At 37.8% G+C, this 23,349-nt stretch overlaps 1 protein-coding gene across 1 annotated transcript in view; it reads left to right on the top strand.

Annotated features, from left to right (window-relative positions):
- Positions 1 to 23,349, top strand: part of LOC122825802 (protein eva-1 homolog A) — a 66,393-nt gene that overhangs the window by 2,349 nt on the left and 40,695 nt on the right. Inside the window, exons 2-4 of the mRNA XM_044107362.1 lie at positions 19,001 to 19,224; positions 20,618 to 20,741; positions 22,566 to 22,718. Coding sequence (XP_043963297.1) covers positions 19,001 to 19,224; positions 20,618 to 20,741; positions 22,566 to 22,718 — 501 coding nt within the window. The remainder of the gene's footprint in view (positions 1 to 19,000; positions 19,225 to 20,617; positions 20,742 to 22,565; positions 22,719 to 23,349) is intronic.

Below are 23,349 nucleotides of genomic sequence, written 5' to 3'. Positions count from 1 at the left end.
GCTTTCATGTGATGGTGCAAATTTTTGGTGCTGCAGGAATTTATTGATGCTCTTTCAGGATACTTTACTCCTGTGGGAAACATATTTCAAATGCCTCAGATTATCTGGAGCCATTTATAATACCAAGTTACTATTCTGTGTCCTATGTGGTACAAGATTGTACAGAGATGCTGTTCAAATATTCAAAGATAAGTGAAACTGCCAGACCATGCCTCAGGGACAACGTCCCCCTTTTTTCACATTCTTGACCAGCCGAAATTCCAGGGAAACAAGAATATGTTGTTTGATTGACAGGTGTTGTTAGCTCTCTGGCTGATAGAAAGTGGTTTGTGTAACCCTTTGGTGTGATTACAATAGCACTCCTTCAGTATTGTTTCATGAGGTTAGGATATACAGAGAAAGGGGTCTTTGACCACTGCCATATCTCACTTCAAGGTTCACTGTTGTGGGCCTTTTATATGGGCCCTCCATAGTTCAGGTTTTAGATCTTCTAGTGACTAAGATGACCATTTCAGGTTAATTATGTGATTGCTTAAATATTTTTCAGATATTTTTGTTATATGTTTAGGATCACTGTCCTGCTGAAATATCTTTCGATGGGCTGGTGACCATTTGGTGTACCCTGTCTCTTGGCCATTGACTACTGAAGACAGGTATTATCCAAAGGGACATTTCAGGGATTAAAAGGGTATGGAAAGTGGATGTAGGTAATATGCATCTAGCTAAGAGATGTAATGATGTTATTCAGCTTTCTGGCAAAGGCTGAGAGATTTTTATCTAAAATAGTAAAAGTCCATGATGGCATGCACTCTCATTAGACTTTGAGGGCCTTTGAAAGAGAAACATCTCCACAGCATGACAAACCTGATGATAGAGGAGTTGTTTTTCCACATTTTCTTCCCTTGTTTTTTGGCAGCTATTTTCTTGGCTTTGACTTCCTGTGCAATTCCTCTTGAAATAATTTCTCATTTCTGGCATATTGTGGGATTTATCCTCTTGACTTGGATTATCTCCTGTCAATTTTTGACTGAGCCAGTCAACGAACAGAAGGAGATGTTGTGAATGTCTATATTGATTTTCTGCACTGTTTTAGGATTGTAGTCTGGCTGTAATTTTAGCAATGGCATTGGAGGAAGTGAATGCTTCCATATATTGAATTAACATTGACAGGTAATTATTAGCAATTGGATAAAATTTAAAACATTCATACCTTCAGGAAGCAATTGTTTCTCAACAGCTGGGGCAAGACATGGTTGAAGTCAACCCACCATTGTTGTAAAGCTCATCTCACATTGAGACTTGACTATGAAAGTGGTCAGGAGTCACAGGGATTCAAGGTGTTTAACCTTTCAGAATAAGACACTCATTTTCTCTGTAACACTCTATCTCAACCTCGATAAGTTCTGCTACATGTCTCCTTTGGTTCTGCAATGCTGGCTTAATTTTATGAATGCCTCTTCATTCATCACCAATGGGCCTGACAGGTGATGAACGAACAGCAGAGGCAGCTTACACATGTGGGGTTATTTATGCAGCTTTATGCCAGTTTGTGATTCCAGATTGAGTCAGAGTAGAGGCAAACTCTGCATATTACTTTTTGTAAGTGGACAACAGACACATTTTTTGTGACAGCTGCCAAACAACTGGCTGGCACATAGACATCATCAAATGGTTGTCTATATTTGTTGGTTTATCAAACAGTATGCTTCAGAGATGTTTCTCTTCTTCAATTACCATCCTGCTGGGGGGTCTGTGGTGGGAAGATAGAACTTGGTCCTTCGTCACTTCAATCACATCTACAGTATATGACTTAAATACAACCTCTGAGCTGAAGAGAAATAACCAGTGGGAATTAGTTGCTATTTTTCAAGCAGCAGAAGTTTATATTCTGCAACATATTGTTTAAAGTTGCCTGTGTGTGTGCTTGCATGTCATATCAATGCAACACTTTAATACATCATCAGCATCTTTTACTGCTGAAAACTATAGTTTGTTGGTGGGTAATTTACCCCTGCTTCTGCCCCGTCATCTTCGTCTATTACAGTATACAGCTGGCTACAGAGATAATTAGAGGTGCAGAGAGAGCTGTGCAACATTTAAGTGTCTTTATGCTTACAGTGGCAGCAGTTAATTAATACTCATCTGTATGTTTTACTGATGCTTTGTTAATTAATTTATAGATGATTCATTTTGATTACTACACTCCTAATTATCTATTATTACCAAACAATGAACAGTCATCTTACTGCTGACAGAAATGTTTTAAATATCTTTCAGTATGAAGATTGCACGATGAGTTTATTTTTTTCCTGTCTGGATGCCAACATGAACAAAGCACAGCAGATTATCAACATGTGGAAATGAAGGTAAATGAAAAAGATGAAATGACCTCAGAAAATCTTAACCATAATAGGAATAGACTTCTTAAGAGTGCTTTTTTTATTAGATTGAGTCATTCTTAGTCCAAGCAAACAAAACCCTGCCACATGTGTTAAAAACGTTTCATTGTTGTTCGGGCTCACCAGAAAAACCACGTTGTCGCCGAAGGGTTACTGTGAGGCCACTTTCGTTCTGTTTTCACCGTCATAAAACCCCGTGGACAAACCCTTCTCTAATCCCAGTCAATAGGATGAGAGGCTGTCGAGGGGCCGTGGGGTCAACTGAGGTCAACCCATAGTAACTGTGAGAGTGTGTGTGGTTAGAGGGGAGTTACCATCCATCTTGCTTTTTGTTCCCTGCTGACAGCCCTTCTCACGTGTTCTTTCCCAGATTGCAAAGGTTGAGGGAAAGTCAGGACAATAACAGTCATTAATTTATTTCAGTTTTGAGTTTATTTCAGTCATAATCATTTTTTAACTGGCAGAAGAAAATGGATTTTATGTTTTGTAACTCAGTTTCCTTTTAATAAATCCTAATTGAAATTTTTTTTTCTGCCCTTTTGTCTCTTTTATATTTCTCCATTTTCAGGCATTATAGGGAGGAGCCTAATCAAAATGGTCTAATTAGAGAATTTTGTTTTCTAAAAGTAATTTCCCATTGGAATCCATTTAGGTAACATTTATTTTCTGTTTAGTTCTCTGATAGCCTCCATCTATATCAATGAAACTTGACATTGTGCCAAGATGATAAGCAGCTGAAGCATTTTTGTTGAGAGGAAACTATCTGCAGTGAATGGAGAAAAGTCAAGCACAGTCAAGTACGATGCAATGGAAAACCTCCATGTGATGAAACAGAGGCTCAATTTACAGCAATTACATTTTATCACTTTCCAATACTCAGTTACGGCTGTTGCTTTTACTAAATCTTTCTATATGTTTACTTTGTTCCGTCACTAAAAATATTTCCTGTGACTTTCTCCAAAGATTATTTGCTTTTTGTTAAGAAGAGTGTTACAAAGACAAAAAGTGGTAGGCATTTAGAAAAAGGTGTGCAAATACTAAAAATACTTCCACTAACATGAAAAATTATTAAAGCATCTTATCATCTTGTATTGAGCAGAAATGAAAAATGAGTTTACTTACAGCAAAGAAATTTTACTTTTTATTTGGTTTGAGAAGAAGAAACTTTTGTGGTTTTTACCTCATTTGGCACTTAATTTATGTTTAAGACAGTTTATGAAGTCATTAAAACTTCTGTTTTTTTTCTATCAGTTACTTGTCCTTTCTCAAACTTACAGCTGTGTAAAATTAATGCCATGTTTGTTATTGTGCTGTGTATATTGGGATGTCTAAACATTTCTATGACATTGGTCTAAACAATAAAACAAACATAAAGAAAAATAAGCACATTTTGAAAAAAAGAACATCCTGTAGATTCCCTCATCTTTAATATCACCTGTACTTTGGAAAGAAGGGAGTAAAATTTACACCCTGTCTTTTTTTACAAACAGCCCTATTCTCAGTCTGTGAATACATTTGTGGGCAAAAAAACATATTAGCTGACTTATGGTGCCAGTAGTAATAGATTGTCCTTTATTTCCCTTAATCCGGATGATTTTGGCTGATTTTAGCCAATGCACTTTTTTTGCCCAGCTGTCAGTTTAATATTTAGGATTTTAGGCTTTTGAAGCTGCATATAATTGTGTTTGAGCAAAATTCGCCCAGGTTGATAGATCAACCAAATGTTTTTCTATGCTAAGATATATATAAGTGAAGCCAAGACACACAGGAAATCTAGAATTTCTCCTCCTTGGTTACTGCACAAGGAAGTGCTGGATTAGGCTTTTCCAAACCCCTTCTCTCATACAAGCCCTTCCACATTTGACTGAGCACCACTTATTCCCCTCAAACCTTTAACTGCTTTACTTTTTTTAGTAGCCGTGGGTAATACGTCACACCGCATGCTCTGCTCTTTGAGCCCCTTCCCCCCTTCACACACTCATTATCTCACCTCCGTGTTCTCCCAGCCAGCGCCACCCCTCCTTCTCCTCCTCTGTGCTGCCTCTACTCCTCCCTGGAGCTTGCCTGATCACTGTTTCTGTGTTTGCGTGTGCGCCAGGTGAGCTCTGTCTAAACAAATCCTGCCTCCCACTTGTTTTGTCTACCGCTTTGCAGGCAGGCGGCTGGGCGGACAGCGAGGGCCTGACGTGAGGCTGCTTTTCTTTAAGAACTGAATAAGAGGCCTTAAAGAGTTTTTTAAAACTGTGTTTTCAAAGAGGCGAAAAGATGGAATGAGCTCACAAGAGTTTTGCTTCAACTAAGATCCTCTCAAAATGTCATCTTTTTTGTCCTGTCTGGAACTTGCAGCAGACAGATTTCAAAAGGAAATAGGTGGATTTATGGCATGTTGTGAGATTTAAATGTTGCTCAGAATCCGCTTACAGAATCTAAATTGTTGCAAATCCACTTAGGCTTAGTTTTCATAACACAAACTTCATGCAGTTGTTGAGAAAATAACTCTATACATGGGTCTTTGTATAACCCAGCAATTCCATAAGAATCTACATTATAAATAATAATTTTCCAATTTGAAAAATAGAATGAAGACTTTAGAGTGGCCTAGTCAAAGTCCACAAGTTAACTTAGTTGAAATGATGTGTAAGGACCTTAAGCTGAGTGTTCATGCTCAAAATGCTCCAATATCACTGGATTTGAATTCTGCAAAAATCAGCATAGAAAATATTTCTAGCAGGAATGTAGAAAACCAATTACCAGAACACACACTCGATGGCAAAGGTGGTAGAATTACTTACAAAGAGTATGGAGCCATTACATTCCCTAAAGAGAAATTATTTTATTTTAATAAATTAAAATCATATAAAAATAGCATTTTGTGTTTACTCAGCTTGTCTGGGATTAAAATTTCTTGATGGTCTGAAACATTTTAGTGTGCCAAAGAAATCTGCAAACTTTTTCAGAGGCCTGTACATTTTTTTCTTATTTTAATTCTTATATAGTGTTGCATTGAATGACAATAGATTACTGTGAATCTACTGCAGTTTATTCTATTATGCAACACCAATTAAAGCTGATGATGTTTATCTGCCAAGGTCTTGAGTAGTTAACAGCATTTCAATTATTAAAGTTTCTCTTTATTTTGTTTTTATGAGTGTGGAAACACATGGTACTACATTGAATGCAGACAGTTCAGGGACGTAATAGACAGCTTCTGTCTCCACCAGGCGCAGGCTGTAGGGTGTGTGTGTGTTATTTCAGGAGGAAGTCTGACCTGGCACAACATGACAGTGATGAAAGATTTGTAAGTTCCTCCCTCAGGATACAATAAGCAGATATATACAAACACACATAAAGCAGAGCTTGACATAATGCTGGGGGAACAACAAAGTGGTGTTACTGACGAGAGATGAGTGTTTACAACAGGAAGCTGCACTCATTTCAGATTCGACATGAGAAAATTAAGTTATCCCACCATCATGCAGCAATGCACAGACTTGGTGGAAACAGCTGCTAAGTGATTTATGTTGGGATGTTTGGAAAGTATGAAGCACTTTGGTTTTCTTCTTTGATTTTCCCCTTTAGCAAATCAGGCTTAGGATACACTAACTACCTATTTCTCTTTCAAACTGGAGAAAGACCACACCACTGCCTTAAAAATTGACTAGAATGTGGTTAGTTCTTCCTGGGTCTTGGAGAGGTCTGCCGGTGTTCATCAAGAACACAGTGAGTTGCCCTGTGCATGTGATGGAGTGTAAAAGTCCCCTGACTTTTTAAAGCTTGACAAAACTACTGTGTTGAGAGTTTGTTGGTTTATCAGGGTGGCGGCAACATATGGAGGCCTTGTGATGGGTCCTCATACAACCAGCAGTAGTTTATTCACTTTGCGGGCATCTGTGTGACTGGTCATCCCAGAATTTGAAAAAAACAAATGGCCCTACTGGCCTCATGTTAACCTAAGCACAGCCGCACTGGGCTGGCAGTATTCCAACTAACATACCCAAATGTTTTTTGTCAACATAAACACAAAATCCATATTCAATGCACAGAGTGAGCAGTAGAGAGAGAAAATGTGTTGAGCACTAAAAGCTGGTTTGGGCCATGATTACTTTCCCACCGAACTGAGTTTTTACAAATGCACTGCAATACGGCAGCTTCCTGTGCTACTTATTCTAAATCATATACCACTCAGGTTGAGATTATTTTTATATAATCAGGAAGCTGGTGGGGTAATAGATCAAAATTGTGGTTTGTGATTATGTGCACACACAATCTTACAAATGCAAGCTGCCAAATTGGTTGTACACATACCCTTCCATTTATCCTTTATTTTATTCCTGCTAAAGTTTAGATATGAATGCTTTACATCTGTAAGCTGTGAGTGTTTGAAACTGAAGTCAAATTCCTTTTTGTGCACATAATCTAGGTCAATAATTCTTATTTCTGAGTGCTGGTAGTATAAGTTATTATAATATTAATTTCTGGTCGAACACATGTTAAGGTTTAACAGATTTAGAGTTGATCACACTAATTACTCTTAGTAATATCTTGGTCCTATCCCAAGAACAATCATGTATGAACCTGTTGCTGTAAAGCTAGACTTTGATCTTCTCTCTTACTGTGTACTTTGTTGAATTTTAGAAGCTTGTTGCATTTTTGCTAGTAGAGATGCAAATTAATCTTAAATTTAACGTTGCTTTGACAATTGTTTGGCAAAGTCAAAGTTAGCTTGATACAATTTTTATGTGACCTCATTTTCAAGAATTTAGTGATTTCGTAAGCAAGGTTAGATTTAAAACTTGCGACAGTGCAATTTTCCATAATGGATGAAGAAATGATTCGGGTGAAGAAATACACAATTAAAAGTTGTGAAATTGTGAATTTGCTGAAATTACAGTTATACATTAAATGTGAATCATTTACATAATAAATAATTATTTTATTATTGATTATAAATGATAATAAATGGTTATTATCATTTATTTCCAAATTTGGAAATTTGTTTCCTTGGAAGAAACAAATCAAAATCTTGCTGGATTGAGCATAAAAATAGATCAATGTACCGTAGTGTATAGTGCAAAAAAAAAAACACAGCATATAGAATTCAATCCAAAAGGAATGGATTCTGGTTCATTGTGAGTGTGAACTTACCTTACTTTGTGCCGTCTGTCTCTATGTTAGGGGATGTAGATGTGGTGGATTTTAGACAACATAAGAACGATGTACTTTTTCAAATAAGACATCCTCTTTAGTCCAAAAAGACTAAAAATAGAAGCAGTCTGTTACTTCATGAATATTAGTGTTTTTACTGTATTTTTTCTAAAACATAAAATAATTCTTCTGAATGAATGAATTTAAATTCAATATTTAATACAGTCAGTGCTAACCAATATTTAAAATTAAAACTAATTGTGAATTATTTTGGACTTTTTAACTTAGCAAAATATAATGCATGACTTAAAATCTTTTTGTTTCAACACCATTTAAGAGGAACTGAAATGGTCAAAGTATCACTCAAATTTTAGAGTTGTCTTGTACTCTAAAATATGAATACTGAGGTTACTCTAACTAGACCTGTGGTCCACTCAGGACAGCCTGGACAGAATCAGTTTTTTCTTTACGTTACTAAATTCCCATAGTTCATCTTATCATATTGCTATGACTCATGAGTCATAAGTTAACAATTGTTGAGATTTCCCATGGCTTAAATTGTGAAACCACTGTTTAGCACCATAACAAGGCAGCCTAAACTGGCCACAACAGATAAGGCGATGCACTGTTATCACTTTGTTTACTGTAAAGAGAAAGCAAACCTATGTCTGGGTAAAAGTAGGTGTCACTTTCTTTTTAAATAGTGTCTCATTTTGGGCTTATCTGTGTTGCTTTTTGAATTACTAAAATGTGCTGAGAAAGAGGTCTTTCTATGAGCAGCACTGGTTTCTAAATCAACTCTTATTACTGGTAGATGAGTGTCCCAAAAGCTAGGCCTCCATGTGATAATCATTATTTTGCATAGTCTGCTTTCAGTACATGAAACCACCCAAACTGCCCAGCAAGGTGTTGACTTGGATAGATTCTTTTTAGTAATGACTGTTATTGTGGTGAATAGAGAGGGAGTCTGATTCTTCAACCACTTACCTACAAAAATGTCTATATACATCACAGGTGTATGTTCGCACTTGCCCTAGACGCTCCAAAGAAAACACTGGGAAACGTGAGGACTACTCTTCAGTAGAGATTGCAGCTGTGCTGAGAAACTGTCTTCACATCTTGGCTGCTTCTGTTTAGTCAACAATTGAAAGATTAGCAAAGAATGCTGTGTCATTTTTCATCCTGTGAGCGCAAAGTTGAATTCGGCAAATTATGGCGTCTGCAGCTGCAATCACAAAATGTTGTAGTATTCAGTTTGATTGTCGTAACATCTAATTAAACAGAAATGAGATCTTCAGAGAGCTTGGTGGGTTTGTACGTAGCCCAGTGATTTGCTTAGGTCCAGCTCTCCTATAGTGAAGGAATAAAACTTATTGCAGCGCCAATGACAAGCACATGCAAAAACTCATGGACAGAACTATTTCTGCTGCTTTCAGACTGTCAGCAATGCTTTCATTTCCCTCCTCCTCTTTCATGTTCCTCACCACGCTTCTTGGGAACTGATTTATGTTTGGGTTTAGACATAAATGTGTCCGCCTTCATCTAACATTAACTTTTTTCTTATCACTCAAGTCTTTCCAACTTATTTATCTTACTGTTTTTAATAAAGGAAAGAAAAACAAAGCGACTGTAGTTTGATTAAACTCCTCGAGGCACACTGAGAGACGGAAAGAGAGATGGAGAAGCAGAAGGGCCAGGCTGAACAAGGAGGCATTGTGTAGCCTTCCAACTGTGTCAGACTGACTGTATGCACTGCGGCACACTTCAGCAAAAGCCTTCCGAAATCACAACTAATCTGTAGCTAACCAGTATGGGAAGCTCAGGTAAATGTGGAGGAAACTAATAAGAAAGGCAAGCAAATTACATTCTTGTTTTAGCCTGTTCACACAAATTAATTACATTTACATCCTAAATATAAGGCCCCACAAGTCTAAATATCTACTCGTTTACAATAAATAGATTGCTATTAGTTCAAATATTTTTGTGCCAGAAAAATAAACATAAAAATCTTGAAAGTATTATATAAATTACTATCCATGTTTTATTCATTGATTTTGGAATGGGCCTTTAAGTCAAAATGATCTGTTGTGAGAAAACTAGATAAACTTATAAAGTTTAGAGGTAAGTTTGGTGTGCAATTATGTAACGCAGCTATTCAGAACTGGACCAGAAATTACTCTGTCTACCTGAAGACTGATAGATTTTCTTGTTTGTTTAGCTGATTTTTGTTGTCATAAGCGATCATAGCCAATTAATCAATCTCTCTCTCCTCACTACTCCTCATCATTTCTTCCTATTTTCTCAACCCTGGACAGACCACTATGGTCTTTAACATATAAATTCACATTTGACCAGAAGGCTTTGATATGACTGCCTTCATCATATGAAGCCATTGTTGTTACATTGATTTTTCATCATCGAACATGGAAATTAATATAACTTTTATGAGTTGCAAACACGAACCTGATTGAAATTGTGCATAAGGTTCAAATATACATATTCTGTCTCGTTCTATTTATGTTATTTGTTAGATGAATGGTGTACTGGTTGCTGTATAACATATTAAAAGGATATATTGAAGCCTTTTTCAGTCCTCTGCCCCAACCTTTGGCATACTTAGTTTAGGTCTCTGGTTTTTTGTTTTTTTGTTTGTTTGTTTGTTTTTTCTCTTGAATGAAAAGCAGTGTTTGGGGATATTAATTAATTAAAAATAAACCAGAGCATTCTTTTTTGGCCAGTCAATTTGTGAACACAAATTTGAGACTTTAGAATGCATGCCAGATGAGGAGTGTTGTTTTGCAGCGTGGGCCATTGAAGGATTGTATTTATTGGGCTGCTTCCCAAAACTTTAAATCTTAGCACAATTGGCATTTTGGCAGGTTAGATAAAAACATCTTCATTCTTTAGCAGTTAAATCACTAGTTCAGGTTGGGTCCTGTAGTTACAGATAAAGTGTACCTCGGCAGGACTATGACTCTTTATGTTTGTGAACATTTCTTGGACAGGTTGTGTGAAGGAGAAAGATGTTCACAAGTATTTACAGGCAGTTGTGTAACCTTTTGCTACTTAACAAAATTGCTAGTTAACAAATGCAGTGCAGAGCTGAGGCTGAAAGAAGTTTCAGTTGGTAATAATTGTTTTGGGCCCAGTTTAGTGAAAGAAAAATTACATTTTGACCTTGAGACAGACTTAATAATTTGATTGAAAAACTTCAGTGACATTTTTTACTCTGAAGTAAAAAATTTAAATGAATAACATTTTAAGCACCACCCCAGTTACAAACTAACATTCTTGTTTTACCCTGTTCACACTAACAAGGTAGTGTGAGAACTTTTAGCTTTTAGAAGCTAAAAGCTCTCGAACTGAAAGGAAACTCCCCCTTAACTATTTAGGAAAAAGGTCTGCCTTCTAAATCTCATTGGACATGCTGCACCCCTCTTTTCATATTTTCTGTTTCATGAGAGTTACTCTATTCCTTGTTGTCAATGAACAACCCCTGAGATAAGCTTGTTAATTCCCCTTGAGAAGCTGAAGAGTCCCAATGCCCTCCCACTTCACTTTTTCTAAGGAAAATATTTCTCTCATCTTTTCCGCATGTTTAAAATTTGCTAGAGGCTAACTGTCATGCTGTTGGCAGGTTCAAACCTTTGTAGCAATGAAAGGGTGTGGGTGGGCTGGCCCTAAGGATTGGAGAGGTAAATTTTATTGTGCAAACGATGGCTTCACTTCTATTATGTGTCATTTATACCCAAGATTGTTAGAACACATGATACAGACCATGGATGGATGGATGTATGGATGGATGGATGGATGGATGGATGGAAGGTTGGATGGATGGAAGGATGGAAGGATGGATGGATGTATGGATGGATGGATGGATGGATGGATGCATGGATGGATGTATGGATGGATGGGTGGGTGGATGGATGGATGAATGGATGGATGGATGGATGGATGGATGATGGCGCTGTCCATTTTCATATTCTGGGTCTTTATTTGTTGAGGTGTGAAATCAGTTTTACTTAGTTGTTGAGTTATTAAAATTGTCTTCTTAATGTAAAGTGTAGTTGAAACCAATATTTTTGGAGTTATTATTCTTCAACCTTTTCTACTATAATGCACATGTTTTGGACAATGTCTTGCTGAGGCTTGTCATGTTTGTACTTTTGGCCCAGATTTATGCTGTTTAGACTCTTAAACACGGTCCACTTTGAATGATTGAGGAAGACTCCATCTGTCGTTCACTTTGCAGCAATAAAAACTGGAGCTCCAGTTAATAACGGACAGTCTGGTTTCCACCCACTTCTCCCAGGCTATAAAAATGACCATTAAAATGACTTATGTGTCCTCCTCTTGGCCCTTCTCTCAATCTGTGTGTCTGCCCCTCCATTAGACTCTGTCTTTGGGCGTCTGGACATGCAGGGGTGTTCTTGAAACCTTTCAGTCTCTTGTTATTCACCCTTCATCTCCATAGCCACCACCCACCAATGATAAGAAACCCTCAGCACACATGCTCAGAAACTCAGAGCAACATGTCCCCTCTCCTGGCTACCCTTTGGCCCTCAGAGGTCACCAGGAAAGACATGAGCTAAAAGAGGTCATGAGTGGGCTTGGGTGGGACCAAAGTTTGAGGATTCCCTAAGGGAGACTTTGCAGCCACTGTCAAGCTGTGATGACATCTGTAAGCCAGCAGATGTTTTATACCTATTTACCCCTCAGGGAGAGTTTAGGCAACAGACCCACAAGTAGAACTTCCCTTATTGTTCTACATCTTAATCTTAGATTAAGATGTAGTTTGTTTGTAAGGAAACAATCTTGTTTCCTTATGCCTAATGTTTGTAAGGAAAAACATGTAGGCTTATTCTGTGATCATTGAGCTTGAGAGACAATATCTCTTTTGACTTTGTTGCAGTATTAGGCTTTCCCTTAAGACTTCTCCAGGAGGCATCCATTCCTTCCATGCTTATATCACATTAACTGGCTCCGTTTAGTACTTTGCTGTAATGCCTCTAGTACTCTGACCTCCACCAATAAGCCAGTCTCCTAAATCTGTCCTTGAGGGTATCCAGAACCACTCAATAGAGGACACTAACTTAACTTTTGTGTTTGTACAGGGTCTCATTCTTTCAGGCAACACGCAAATATAACTATCATTGTATCATTTAAAGCAGGGGTGGGCACTCCTGGCCTCGATGGCCGGTCTCCTGCAACTTTTAGATGTCTCTACTTCAACACACCTGAGTCAAATAATGAGGTCATTAGCAGGACTCTGGAGAACCTGACTGCACTTAGAAGGTGATTCAGCTATTGGATTCAAGTGTGTTGGACCAGGGAGACATCTAAGAGTTGCAGGACACCGGCCCTCGAGGACCAGGATTGCACTCCCCTGATTTAAAGTGTAGTAAATCATCAAGCTTCCCTTTTGGCTCAACTCTCTTTGTCACAACAGACCTAGAGTTACTTATGCGGTGCTGGTTATTTTGCCCTTTCACCATTTTGTATCTTTGCACATTTTGCTATTTAAGACAGCTTAAACATGACCTTTTGGGTACCAGATGGTACCTTCTAGCGTGGAAGGCTTTGTTGCAATCAAAAAACATGTGCCTGCAGGAGGTGGATAAAGCATGGGTATTGAATGAAAATAAGAATAGATAAAATCACAATGCATTGGTGCAAAATGAAGTACAAATTGGCAAAGGTGCAAATTGACCAAGAGCCCAGTTTCAACCTAGGTTGGTGTTTACCATGCCCAGTACAATTCAGTAAATCTTTGCAATGATTGAAAAATCTAAATGAAGTTTCATTGACTTTAAGAGCTTGTGAATAACAAAAAGAGTGATTGTTTTTAGACCTGCAAGGTATTGACTTTACTTTATATTGGGCTTATTTAATCTGTTGATCCTATTCACCTTTCATTTTCTTGCTAAAGATATGTACCTATAACTTGTCAATATTATGCTGCATTATTATCATATTAGTATACTTCTGGATCCTGTTTTATACTTTCACTGTTTTATACCTTCTTTCTCATTATGTTCTTTTAAATACATTTCAGACTTAAAGCTCATAGTCCAGTGAGTCCAGTTGCAAGTCCAGGCCTTGCAGGCTCCTTCTCTTGGTGTCATACATCATGAAAATAATTAATGAGCTGCTTTCAGACAAAATAGGGGCAGAGGTAGGGTTAGAAGTTATTTATGGAGAGCTGTTTGATGTCTGATTGCTTCTGTGTGACCCTGCTGGTTTATTTATGAGTGTGTGCTTAACTGTCTGTGTTGGCACAGGGGAATCATCAGATTGTGCAACAGGGATGTTTGTGTTTGTGTCTCCAGTTTTAATGACTCCATCTGCCCAGATTCTAGTCTCACTACCGTCATTTGAAGGGAGGATGGGGTCCAGCTGGAAACTATTCAAGTGAAACAGATCATGCGTCGACTGGCACACAATATGTGATATACCTGTTTGGTTGCACTTCACTTGCTTTTGGATATCAAACTATGAAAATTATGTGTGCAAACTCTAAAAGGGACTGTCTGGACACATCTGCTAACATCAAAGTAAAGATTGTTAAACTGAATAACTATGAAGTGGAATTTAGATTGATGAATTGTGTGCATCCAAATTCCCCTGAAGTTCTGTCTTATATTGTCTAGTCCAAATTAGATTTAAAGGGGACATACAGAAAATCCACTTTTGTAGCCCTTAACTAAATTTTTTGTGTGTACTTGGAGTCTCTTGGAGTGTAGAAATTTTGAACCACGGTGATCAATGGTGGTCACACTAATTTAGTGGTGTGACTAAATTAGTGTAGAAATACACTATTTCTAGCGTATTTTGTAAAATACGCTAGAAATTGTCACTATTTCATTGTCACTATTCTTTTGTCACACCTTGGTGTTGAAACATGACACATCAAAAACCTGTGTCACTGGCAAGTGAGGATTGGACTTGAATGGCACTAGTCCAAAACACAGATGAAAAATTAATTGTTTGCCTCTGACCTTGGTTGTGTGTACGTAAGATCACCTCTGTGTTTGAACATAGAACTTCAAAACAAATTTATTTTGTCGTTCTGATCAAACAAGTGGTTTCTTTTTCATAGCTTTTAGCTGCAAAAGATGTGCAACCATAAAGTGCTGACAAAGATGAAGCTTTGAGCCAATTTTCCTAAATGTTATTTTCTGCAGTATAAATATTAACAATAAATGCTGTAAAACGGTTGAATTAGAATTTTTAAGAACATCCCCAAGAACATGTTTTAGGTTATTTCCCCAATTTTAAAACATTATTTTGTTCCACCAAATTTTTTAAAGACTTGTCCCACAATTTCAAGCCGCAGGATATTTCCCATGCACATTCACATTCTTATCAAAATCCTACTGGGCTTCACCACATCTTGAAAGGGCTCCGAGTGAAGTATCCATTTCTGCAGAATACCCCCATGCGCTTTCTTTGCCCCATAGTGTGATTAACTAGAAAGTAGGCTAATCCAAGGCGTGACTGTAAGAGCAAGACTAATTTATTGTAAGGAGAAGAATGTTGTGTATTTTAGGAATGCATTTTTTAGCCTTCAATCTGAAGGGCTTTACTGTAAGCATTGTTCTGTGTATCTGTAGAAAAGCATTTGGTATTTGTCATTATCATTTGAAAACGTGTTTTTGTGGAAATTTTGGTTCTTCATTTTTGAGCTTGTGGTTTAATGATAGAAAATTCATGTGACGTCTAAAAGATGCATGTATTGTTTTGGTGCTACAGTGTGTTCATGCTTCTGAATTAAGAAAAGTAGCTTCTTCAAGGTTTAAAGTTATGGCCACATCCTGCTTCTACTTTTAGAAAGATTTGTCATTATCTTTACAAATACAGATGCTATTTATTTTATTCTTTCAGTGTTTTAATGTCTCTTGAGCCAATTTTCCTAAATGTTAATTTCTGCAGTATATATATGAACAATTTAGAGATTTTAAATTCAGTTTTCAGGCAGTCACCTACATGCTTGTCTGAGCCATTTTCTGCCGAGATAAAGTGGTATAAGTTTTACTTTTCATCCCCCATCTCTCTACAAATACAGAGTGCGGCCTGTGTCTTTGAGTGGTAATACTTCCTATAAGTTACCACTTGAAGGGAATTCTTTCTTCCACAGCAAGCCTGCAGCACAGCGTCTTGGAACCTTTCATGGTTTAATGGCTATAATTTGCTTAAAATAATCCCAATAAATTTATAAAGCTGTAAATGCTTAAATGTGGCATGATGGTACGCAATACAGGCTTGGGTTTTTGTTGCTAAAAAAATGAAAGGACTTCTTGGCTTTTAAATGTTTTGAAGTATAGTTAATGATATGTTGTGCCTCAGAAAAGTATTCGTACCCTTTGAACTTATTCACATTTTTTTATGATTTAACACACATTTAAACCATGTGTGGAATGTATGCCACACATTTCAGATTATTATTATTTATTAAAAAATGTGAAGATCACTTTCTACGTCACAATATGTTATAATTTGTGACTGTACTGTGACAACATTTAAAAAATGCATATTGCATATTCAAGGGGTATGAATATGCAGTGCAGCCTGGCACTGCACTTGGACCTTTCTGTCTAATCTTGTAGTTTCTGCAGCCTGCTGGATATCTCTAAATGTGAATGTAAATACCCATATTTGTGGCATTATATCAGATTTTAATCTGTTAATATTCACCAGAGTAAAAACTTAGTACTGGGGCAAGAAGGTTTACTTTATATAATAAACTGAGTTAAAGGCCTAAGCTCTTTAACAAGCTTCTGTGCTAAGCTAACACTGTAAAAACATACCAGTTATATCTAAAGCTGCTGCTATTGTGAATGCACTGAAGTGATAGCCAATAGGAAGAGACTGCATCTTTCAAACAGAAAACTAGCTCATTGACTCTACCTGGGCCAAGAGTGTTGTCAAACCCACACTTTTTGTTTTTTTTTTCTCTCTCTAAGGGCTTGGCATACTCATTATGAGCAAAGACAAGAATCTGAATGAACCTGGACCACAAACTGAATTAGTCAAAGCCCAGCTGACCTGAAAGGCGAGACAGGTAACATTGTGGGAAAGCTGCAAGCTGTGATTTTAGAAGGAAAATTTCTCACAGCAGCTTCCTTTTCTGTCTTGTTGACACAACACAGTAACTCGTCACTAATCTCCATCATACCTGACCTCCTCCCTCACCGGGTCAGACTTAAGAGTCCTCACATGACCACAAATGAGAAGCTAAAGGTCTAGTTATACGGTCTGTGAGCTGAACACCCGACTGACAGGTTTAATTGCGTCACAGGAAAAGATCCCTTCTTGGTTGGGCCTTAGATACAAAAGGCAGGTGCAGCTTCATCTGTCTTTGTTTAGAATAGATCCAAGTGGTCCCTCTATTGAGATTAAACATGTTAATATCAACAAAGAACTCAGACAAAAGTGACCTGTTTGTACAAGAGCAGCTTCTCCACCGCAGCCTCCTGTCTTTTAATAGCCGAACAAACAAACCTGTAGACAAAATAGCGTGACAGCTTTTGTTAGGGGTAAAGGGCAGAGATCTAGTTAAAGAAATAGTTTGAAGCCACATGAAAAGAACAGGGGGAGGAAACGGGAGGAGGAAGATGCCTGGGTGTTCCTCCATTATTGTTAAGCTGTCTGCCTTTGAGGGACACCTGTCATTGGCCATGGTGTCCACACAGCCGCTCGGTTTGTTGGTCTTTAAAGTAGACCTCATTCAACAGGTAGAAGGAAGATTAACAATAGGTATGTTCCTGAAATAGCAGGAGGGAAAAAGAGACAACTTGGAGTCTTAAGGAAGCACCTGAGGGTTCTTGTGAGATAATCTGTTAGTTTTTTTCCCTCCCTGCCCCCCTTCTGGGGTGGAGTAAGGCCCATCACAGCGGTTATAACGAAGAAACTGTTGCACAAGGACGTCTCTTTGAAGAAACCTCCAAATGGCAATTTCTCTAAGCTATCTTAAGCCAAGTCTGTTTCACTGCCTTCCTAACCCTGTCTGTTTCCTTGGTTACACAAATACGCTGTTATAGCACGATAGGGGGCTCTGCCAGGAACCAGCTTCGGATAATGCGATACTGTTACAACATCACCAGAGGTCCCATATTCAGGAGCCAAACAGGCTTGTCCTGACCACATTGTTTGTGTTGATGTTTTGTTTCTTTATGTGTGTGTAGGCATGTGGGTGTGTGTGTGTGTGTGTGTGTGTGTGTGTGTGGTCCTTCTGCCAGGGGAAATGCCAAGTTCTCTCTTACTCTGGAATGTGGCAAGCAAAGTAGACAGGGGGTGTGTGCAGTTGTTGGAGATGGAGATCATAGTGAGTGAGAGGTGGATGGTGGGAGGGGACCAGCAAAGCCCAAATCATTAAAACAATCACAATTTGAGAAATGATGTCTTGATGAAATGTCCAAGCCACACAAGTGCTGCTCAGTCAACCTTTAACTTGAGATAATGTTCATGTTAATTTGCATTAGATAGATAGTTCCTTCAAATATATATTATACAAGTATTGGAAATAATATATGTAACAAAGGCAGGTATTGTTGTTTTTTGGGGGCTTGAACTTTTAATAATGTGACGGGTGTTATACAAATCATTCCCACATAAATACTGACTGCATATTCATTCCTTTTCCATTTTCAGATCTAAAAGTCTTAGCTGGTGAAATAACCATTTCTAAAAGCATCTCTATTTAGAGAGAGGCTGACCTTTCAAAGCCCTCAAATGTCTCCTCTGTTTCCCTTCCTCCTTTTAACTGTGGCCATGGTGATAGGGGGCCAATGTGTGTGTCACTGTGCCTTGTTCAAGTGTTTTGTTGTGTGTGTTTGGATACTGTGTGTGCGTAGGCGCGTGTGTGTGTTCCTTCCTCTTTTATACTGCTCAGCAAATAGGGATAATTGAATCGCGCTGTGTGCATATTGTGAGTTTATGTAAGTTTGAGTGTATTGACGTTTTGCAACTTCACTGTAATTTATTGAAATGTTTCGTAATAGACTAACAAAAACATGTTATTACACTACATTACTGCATATATGATTCTCAAAATATGACAAATAAACATTTGTCATTTTTGTCATTTTAGTAAAGTGATATGCATATTTGTTAGTTCATAGGACTACACAGTTTTAAAACCTCTTTATGTTGCAATTTCGGCTTTAGGTACCTTGGGGTATACCTTGGAGAATAAACATTTTGTATGTGAACATCACTTGTCAAATGTGAAATTGCTAAAAGTGTGTATATATATATATATATATATATATATATATATATATATATATATATATTTTTTTTTTTTTTTTTTTTCAGGAAGCTGCATATTTTGTTTGATTCCCTATACAATTTTTCTATTTGCTGCATTTTAAAGGATTAAAGTAAAGGAGATCCAAGAAAACGTTTTGCAATGTTTTGTAAAAATGTATCCGTGCTGGCTTCTCTCTGTTTTAAAGGCTACCTATCCAAAGTGTTGAGGAACTACACTGAACAGGCCTGTGACGGAGAGATCCTGTCTGTTCGTTGTCCCCCCCGTACCACCATAACTGTCCAATCAGCTTTCTATGGTAGAAAAAGGCCCTCTGATCCTCAACAGTGTCCTCAAACATACCAGGCACTCCTGAGCTCCTACAATTCCCAGGAGGATGATCAATATTGCTCGATGTCCACCGCACTACAGGTAAATAATCACAACAGTGATAATTTGTAACGTCCTTCTATACTTTTCGATTCTGTTTTAGCTCTTTTACAAATTTCAGTTCCATCCATGGCATTGCTCACCTCTTAGTCCCGTTTTAGCACATAAACAAACTTGTTTCTCTCCAAATTTCTGAATGTGTCCCACAAGGTGGTCAAATTGGACAAGGGTAAATTTTTGTGAAACCACTGATTATGTAATGCTTTGTTGGGGTGTTTTCCGCCAAATTACCCACTATAAATGGGAAAGGGGCTTGTGTATTCCCACAGCACAATGCAATTTCATGGAGTTTTTGCTTCAGCATCCTTTCCTAAATTAGGATGCGGTGGGACTAAAACCACCGCTTTGCAACACAGACACAAACACGTATTGTTAAGCATTCATTCAGTTGTTAGCTTCATTCTTGGTTCGCCCTGCCTTTTAGAGTCAAACACCCACTATTTCTACCATAGACAAGTCAGACATGAATGCACAGGCACAGAGGCTGCTTTGTATGGAAGTGAAACTTTGACTGGCTGATCTGCCACCCACATGAGCAAAACTGTGGAATCCTATCGTACCACCTGTTTATAACTGCAGGATTGTTGGCATTATTGTGGAAATGTCTCTATAAAATGTTGAATTTATAGATAACTGTGTTGGAGTTTGTTGTTTTGTTTAAATGTCTTGTTAATCTAAGGAAGTATATATAGAACTAAAGCTAAATCTGCACAGTTTAAATATATTTTTTTATTGCTGTATAATTGTTTTCTCTAAACTTACTTGAATATCAAAATGGACACATTTTTTGTCTTTTAATACGTGAAAAAATATGTAAATGTCATATTGATAACATATTACAAAGAAGCTAAAATAGGAACTTATTTAACTCTTGAATAAGTCACCAGTTTTTTGTTTAATCAGTGACAGATTTTTGTCTTGCTACATGATAAATTTTTTCCTGGATAAATTTTTTTTAGGCAGCAACATAAAGTTGCGTTATTGGGAGAAATAAACAAAATTTCTCCCAAATATATTCATATTTCACTGCATTCCTAAAATAATTGACAAACAAGTTTGGATGAGAGACTAAGTTTACCCTGTCACCTCACATTGTGCAGGGGAACGTAGGGGAGAAAAAAAAATCTGGGATATTGGTGAATGTTCTCACCTGGGATGCAGATGATGAAACCAGAGAATAAAAACAATGCCAGGAAATTACAAGAGTGGAGTTTCCCAAAGTTTTTCCTTTCCTTGGCTTTCCATGTATAAAGCCAGCCTGTTTGAAGTGGGTTTAGGTTTGCAGGGTCCTGATTTCACCATCATTTTTGTTTATTGTTCTCCCTCTAAAGCTGTCTTTGGTTCTCTTCTGCTCTGTGTCACTTTTCTTCTTTAGAAAATGTTGGACGAGTGCCAAGACAGAAGGAGCTGTCAAGTCCTTGTCAACAGCCGTGTGTTTGGGACGGACCAGTGTCCTGGCAGCAGTAAATACCTCATTGTCTGGTACAAATGCAGACCTAGTAAGTCCATCATCGTCCGCCTTCTCTGACATTTTTGTCCCTCCCATGTGACCCTTGGACCCTTTTTTAAGTCGCCCGTACAGACAAGGCTTTTAAAAAACGTCTTTGCATCCTTTGAACTTTTCACACTTTGCTTTGTGGGGATTTCATATGATAGATCAATGCAGTGACAGTAAGGTGAAGGAAAAAATATGTAAAGGTTTACAAAGTTGTTATTGATTAAAAAATAAATAAAAATGGTGCATGCATTTGAATTCAGCTCCATTTACAATACTACCCTTAAATAAAATCCAGTGCAACCATATACAACCCATCTGTCCAATCAGTCCAATAGTAGCTATGAGTGACATAAAGCATAACTTTTCACATCAAACTGGCTACATGTAACATGTTGTAGTGATAGTCAAAGTTATGGGGAACATGAATGACACTTGGCAATTTGAAATCCTGCTAGAGGATTCTGTTAGAAGCTTAAAATGATGTGAGACTATGACAAAGGTTCACTTTTCTGCAAGAAAAGTTGGAAATTAAATGGCATGGTTTTTATTAAAGCAAGTTCAGGTGTAAACTGAACTTGACAAAGTCCAGACTTATGTCCAATTTGTGGCAACTCTGTTCATCCAACCTGACCAAGCTTGAGGTACTTTGCAAGTAACAATGCAAAGTAAAATGTGCCTCTACATGTTCAAAGCTAGGCATATCCCAAAACACTGGTTTTACAAAGTATTGACTCAGAGGTGCTGAATAGAGGCCACTTTTTATAGACTTTAGAATTTTGAAAACCATACATGTTTTTCCATCTACTTCAGAATTCTGCATCAGTTTGTGTTGATTTATCACCTAAAATCTCAATAATATTGAATATAGTTGATAGTTGAAGATAGGGACAAATGAGAAAAGGGGTTGCTAAAGCAGTAGAGCAGTCTCCTTCTCATCAGTTAATTTCCCTATAATATAATCTTTCCGTATCTATTGAGATCTCTTCTTTTGCCTTTAAAGAAAAAAGTATTTTTTCTACCATTATCCTTTGCCTTCCATCCTGTGAGCCAGCAAGTTAAGAGTATCACTTCAGAGGTGAGCTTCAACAGTGCAGTAATCCCACCCTGATTTTAGCATCCATTCAAATCTCAGAGCTGTGCTGAGCCAAGCTGCACTGAGCTGTGTAAAACTTCTCGCTAGAGTGACCACAAGTGAGCAATAATCCACTGATCCTTCTGGTGCCCCCACTTTTTCTTTCTGCACCAGACGCCAGGGCCAATCAACAGCTTTTTGTTCGGTGTCACTTAACCAATGGCTTCTGTGTGGAAGAAAGAAAGGCCACATGGGGTGTTGGTGAGGTGCAACAGGCAGGTGTCACTGCTTCTGAAAGGAAAGTCGGATGGAGGGCACTTCAAGTGAAGAAAAACAGAGAGGGAGAGAAAGCAAGAGTGAATCCATCACCAGGAAATATCCTGTCCGTTTTGTCTGCTGTCTTTAGCCAACATTCCTGTTCCACTCCCCACATGGACGGAGAAGGGGCTGCTGTTGTGTTTTCATTTCAAGGCCAGTGGATCTGCTCCTTGCTGTCACAGGTCACTTTGGCTGGGTGTGTCTGAGGAATTCCTCTGCGTGGCTCTGCACGTTAACTCATTAATTTCCCTCTATATGTCATTGTTCTCAAGGAATAAAACGCTGTTTCCTGTAACCAGAACCTATGCTTAACCTATGAAACGTAATTTGTGTAACATTTTATTGTTTTTGAAATTTTTAGGAGATATTAATGATAACTGAAACATTAATAAAGTTGTGAAACTTTGTGTAATTATTTCTTCTCCCTGTCCACAGATGAGTATAAAAGTAAGGTTGTCTGTGAGGAGGAGCAGATGAGGCTCAACTGCAAACAGGGCATGCAGATTTCTGTTTACTCCGCCATGTTTGGTCGAACTCAACGAGGCACACTGGAGTGCCCCCCTCACTACAGGAGGCCTTCATCAGTAGGTGAGTCACATTCTCAGTGTCAGCTTTCTTGATGCACCATAGTTAAGGCTGTTTGGTAATTCTCTTTTCACACTAATGGATGGCAAAGCTTTTGGTGTATATCATTCAGCACACAATGCTAACACGAGGTTCTGCTTTTTTGTTGCAGATTTGTTCATTGCTAGTCTTTATATCAAATATCAAGTTTTGTTGTGTAACTTGACTTAATAAGTTTTCACTCTTACAATTCATGATTAATAGTTTTCTAAATATCTTCTGCTGTTCTACTCCAATGACCAAGATATTTCTGCATGACAAAATGTAAAAGAATCAGTTCCCTTTCAATTTGCTGTTTGTAACTTCAATAGATTTTTTTTCTTTGAAATGTTGATAGCATAATATTGGAACATCAATTTAGCATGTAGTTTCCCTCCAAAATGCTCACATTTGTGATGGTTTTAGTCATTTTTGCAAAGGATTGTGGGTCAAAATTTATCAGTGGTGATGTTAAAGACTCATCGCCAGTCGTCGTCGCTAACCATTCATTTTACTGGCCAATATGTGTTGATGTTCTCAGTGAAATTGTTCATGAAGCTTCATCTCATTAGCAAGACGTCTGTCCATCCATCATGAAAGGTCATGCTTATCTCTA

This window comes from Gambusia affinis, linkage group LG22 (genome assembly GCF_019740435.1).
Source record: "Gambusia affinis linkage group LG22, SWU_Gaff_1.0, whole genome shotgun sequence".
Classification (NCBI taxonomy): domain Eukaryota; kingdom Metazoa; phylum Chordata; class Actinopteri; order Cyprinodontiformes; family Poeciliidae; genus Gambusia; species Gambusia affinis.
Note: the sequence above shows the minus strand (reverse complement) of the source record. Positions and strands in the feature narration are given on the sequence as shown.